At 49.9% G+C, this 4,275-nt stretch overlaps 1 protein-coding gene across 1 annotated transcript in view; it reads right to left on the reverse strand.

Annotated features, from left to right (window-relative positions):
• Positions 1 to 653: 653 nt before the first annotated feature.
• SLC36A1 (solute carrier family 36 (proton/amino acid symporter), member 1) overlaps positions 654 to 4,275 on the reverse strand; it is a 49,907-nt gene continuing 46,285 nt past the window's right edge. The window contains exon 10 of the mRNA XM_012658220.1: positions 654 to 1,006. Within this exon, the coding sequence (XP_012513674.1) occupies positions 735 to 1,006 (272 nt within the window). The 3' untranslated portion in view covers positions 654 to 734. The remainder of the gene's footprint in view (positions 1,007 to 4,275) is intronic.

The following is a 4,275-nucleotide window of genomic DNA, read 5'->3' on the forward strand; positions in this document are numbered from 1 at the left end:
CCCAGATCTAGAGACAGAGTCTAAAAACAGAAAGCTAATTTTAAATAAAATATAAATACTTCCAGTTCAGGCAGCACTTCATATCTTTGAAGAACTAAAGCAACTAAGAATACGGTGTTGTGACCCACACTGAGGAATTCACAAAAGAGAAGGTGTTGCCCCGGGGGTCACAGCAAGCCAGAGAGTAAAGATTAAAAACTCCAGCCTGGGAGGCTGGTTTTAAACTACCAGGGAGGTCCAGCCACCCGCTGGAGACTTGAAAAGGGAGAACACTGAGGTACAATATTTGAGAGGGAGATAAGCAAGAGGCCTGGCTTTACGGAGAGAAGGAATAGCGCCCACTTATTTCATCTAGGCCTGGCCCAGGAAAGGAGAAGACACGAGGCGGGGAACACTAAAATTTCTAAATAAAGTGAGCTGTGCAACGGGAGTAATTTGGTGAGAGGCATCAGAGGAAGGAGGAGGCATGATGGGGGAAAGAGTTAAAGAGTTCTGGGTTAAACGAAGTACACATGAAGGATGACAGCACTGTCACTATGGGTACCTCCTGCGTGTCTATGCCCCATCCTCTCCCCTGCCCTCAGCCTTACCTGGCCCAGGATACACAGGGGCCAGGTAGAGGGGTTCCCAGACAGCGACCCTGCCTTTCCCCAGAGCCTAGACCATACCTGAGGTTCCGGGGACAGATCCTGGGGGACACATGAGGGTTGGGGTGGACAGGTGCACCCAGATCACTACACAAAGGCACGAGTGGAATTGACGAGAATGGGAGCATTGCTTGGCTGGATGAGCTCATTGAGGGCCTGGTAGGTCCCCACCACGAAGCCCACGAAGCCCAGGATGCTGATCAGGGCGTCCTTGGCGATGGTGAGGGGGCTCATGCCCTCTGAGTAGTAGGTGGTGATCTCCAGGAGGGGCGGGATGATGAGGGCCAGGGCGCTGCTGCTCACGGAGCCCACCAGGGAGATGACCAGGTCCAAACGGGGGACGAGGATGGCCAAGATGCCTGCAGGGAGAGAGGACATGCCTGTTCAAGACTGCCTAGAGCTGGGAGGGGTCTCCTCACTGGTCAGCAAATTCAGCACCTATTCATCTTGTAGTGTTCAGGGATAAGAAAACTTAGACATTATCCAGTCTAATCTCCAAGCAATAGTGCCCAGAGATGTGAAGTAACTGGGTCACACCACAAGGTCAGCAGAAGTGGGAATGGAACCTGGATCTTGAGGCTACATCCCCCAGCTTTCAGCTTTCCCTGCTATGGTGCATGACTTCCACCTTTCTGAGCAAAAGGAACCAAATTACATTCTAGGGCAATCTGGTCTCTACCAAAGGAGCGAGGTTATGGAGCAGAAAAGGAGGTGGACCGTTTCAAAGCAACTGCTTTCTTACCCCTGAGGGTACCTCCAGCTCGAGCACCTCTACTTGATTAACAAGAAACAAAATGGCGGGGGAACACTTCTTCTTCTGGAAAGATACTATACCATGATAAACCCGATTTCCCACAGCACTTTCATACAGGCAAAAAAAAGCAGTTGTTTGCAGGTTGATCTCTGGCAAAGCCCCACACAAGGACGGTGTCCCTGTGTCAGGATACTGAGCCACGGGAGAGTGAGGAGGGAGGAACTGCCGAAGACGAGGGGGGCACTGCATTAGGAGTCGCCGTCGGCTTCCACACCACGCCAGCCACTGCCAAGGTTGCCAGACAGCACTGACTAAAACAAACAGCAGAAGGCTTCACTGAGCACACCCATCCTGTGCCCGCAGATCCTACTCCTCCCATTTAACTGATCCTTCCACGGGGTGGGCAAAGGCCAGGGCTTCATGGGTTTATTGAGGACTGTGGGCTCTGGAATGAGATTCCTGTGTTCAGATGCTGGCTCTGCTGCTAACTAGCTGGGTGACACTGAGGAAGCCATGGCTCCTTTCTAGTCCCCAGTTTTCTTGTTGACGAAACGAGGATACCGATTGCTCCTACGTCAGGGATGTCATGATATCAAATGAGGTTACACAGGCACTTAACAAAAGGGACGTCATACATGTCAGTGGTATTATCACTGGTATTCATCTTGTTGGTCGTGAAAAGCGCATCATTAACCGGTTAGTAATCAAATATAGTTTGACATTTTGTCTCTCCCACTGCTGGGCTACAGCTGGACGCCCTTAGCATTGGAACAGTGAACCACGGCTTATCCATTACCTCAATGATTCCCATGAAAGGGTTAATTTGCCATGGTAGCTTCGGTTCTAACTTCATTTTGTAAAGCAAAAATGTAGTCCAGTCACTCTGAGGAAGGCGCCACGCGGGTGAGACTGCCAGAACATCTCAGTCCAGCGCGGCCAATTTTACCTCTAGCGTCTAAATCAATCTCGGCTTCTTTGGCTGAGCACCAGAAGAAAGGATTGAATTACATTTAGAGACCAGATTTTATGAGAAACACTTACTTTTAAACGGGAATATCATTCCCTGCAGTAAGATGAGAGGCGTGTCGGGACCAAGACTTCCCAGGGGAGGACAGATTCCTGTCTCCTGTCTCCCACTTACTCCAAAGCTGTGCTGTCCAATACAGCAGCCAATAGCCATGGGTGGTATTTAAATTTAAATGAATTAAAATTAAATAAATTCTGCTCCTCATTCACACGAGCCACATTTTAAAGGCTCAACAGCCACCGGTGCCTAGTGGCTATTGTACCAGACAGACATGAAACATTTCCATCGCTGCAGAACACCCAGCAGCATCTAGTAGACAGCACTGCTAAGCACTCACCAATTGAATGGATCTGCCCCAGTTATATGGGTATATAACTCCACGACATTATTACTTTCCCCATGGGAAGAGAGGCCCAGAGGGGAAAATGACAGAAAGTGACAGAGCCGAGACAGGGTCCAGGACCTCGAGCCCCTGGTACAGCACCTCACAGACCTGACGAGGGAGGAAATGCAGGAGGCCCACGGGAAGAGAGAGGATAGGGGGCTGGCAGATCAGCAGAAAGAGCCTGCCTATGAAGAACTGGGGAGGTCGATGCCCAGGTTAGCTTTCCTAGGGACGCCCCAAGCGTTTGGCAGAGAACCCAGCATACGCTCAGTCCTGACCTCTTTCTGCTTTGTCAAAGGGAACTGGACAAGGGTTTCAGAGTCTGATAACAAAAGGGTCCAAGGATACGGAGTCTCAGATCCACCTCTGCCACGGTTTGGTACCTAGGGACAATCCTTCCTTATTCCTCCTTCTGTTAATCAACCATAATGCAATTCCCATGAACATCCGCACTGATCTCAAGGCTCTGGAAAGCAGACAAAAAGTGTAGGCTTTTAACTTGCCTGTAAGTTAAAAATAGTCCATTTCAGATCTTAACTATTTCTAAATAAACAGAGTTTATGTGAGACATCCCCAAACCTTGAGTGTTGAATTTGAAAAACAATTGGAGGTAAAAATTGTAGGTGGATGACGAAATGGCTTTCTCGCAATGGGTGATCTAATGCTCAACAAGAGCTCATCTGCTATGTGACCCGGACTAAGCCACTTGTCCTCTCTGGGGTCTGGATCTCCACGTGCCTAAGGCCAGCCTCACAGTGATTGCTCTGGGTGTTCTACTGGGGTGTAAACTGCACTGCGGCAGCAGGCAGGTGAACTAAGCCCCAGGGAGAGGGTGGTAGAGGAACGTGGTTAAGAGAGCAGGCTCTGGACTCAGAATGCCCAGGCTCCACTCCCAGCTCCACCACCAAGTGGCCAGTTACTCAGACTCTCTGAGACTCACGTCCCCAACTACTAAATAGGAACGGTCAGATGAGATCATCGATGTGAAGAACTTAGAGCACTAAAAGCACATAATAAATGCTTCGGTGTTCACTAGTATCACCGCCAGTCCCTGCTCCATGACAAGCTGTGTGGCCCAGGGCAAATCAGCTCACCATTTTGAGCCTCAGTTCATCTCCCTGTGAAATGTGGCGACTGTATTAATTTTGAGGATCTCTGAAGTGTCGCCCACCTCTGGAATCCTAAGGAACTGTACAATCCAGTTTGGGTCACTCAGGATGTGACCTGGGATAGACTCCTCAGCTCACTGACAACAGCGGAGCACCGTGTGCTGCTCCACAGTGGCGCAGTGGAGCGACGGGACACCTTTCCTGGAACTTACGGCGCTCCAAAAAGGTAGCTTCCAGCCCACCTGGTTTTGTATCAATGAAGGAGGGAGTATGAGTTATTCCTCCAGTGCCAGCCACTGAAGCACCCGTCACACCCACTCAAGAGAAGGGAGGCCCTTATTATCAGAGAAAAT

Source organism: Propithecus coquereli, unplaced genomic scaffold (genome assembly GCF_000956105.1).
Source record: "Propithecus coquereli isolate 6110/MARCELLA unplaced genomic scaffold, Pcoq_1.0 Scaffold58, whole genome shotgun sequence".
NCBI lineage: Eukaryota > Metazoa > Chordata > Mammalia > Primates > Indriidae > Propithecus > Propithecus coquereli.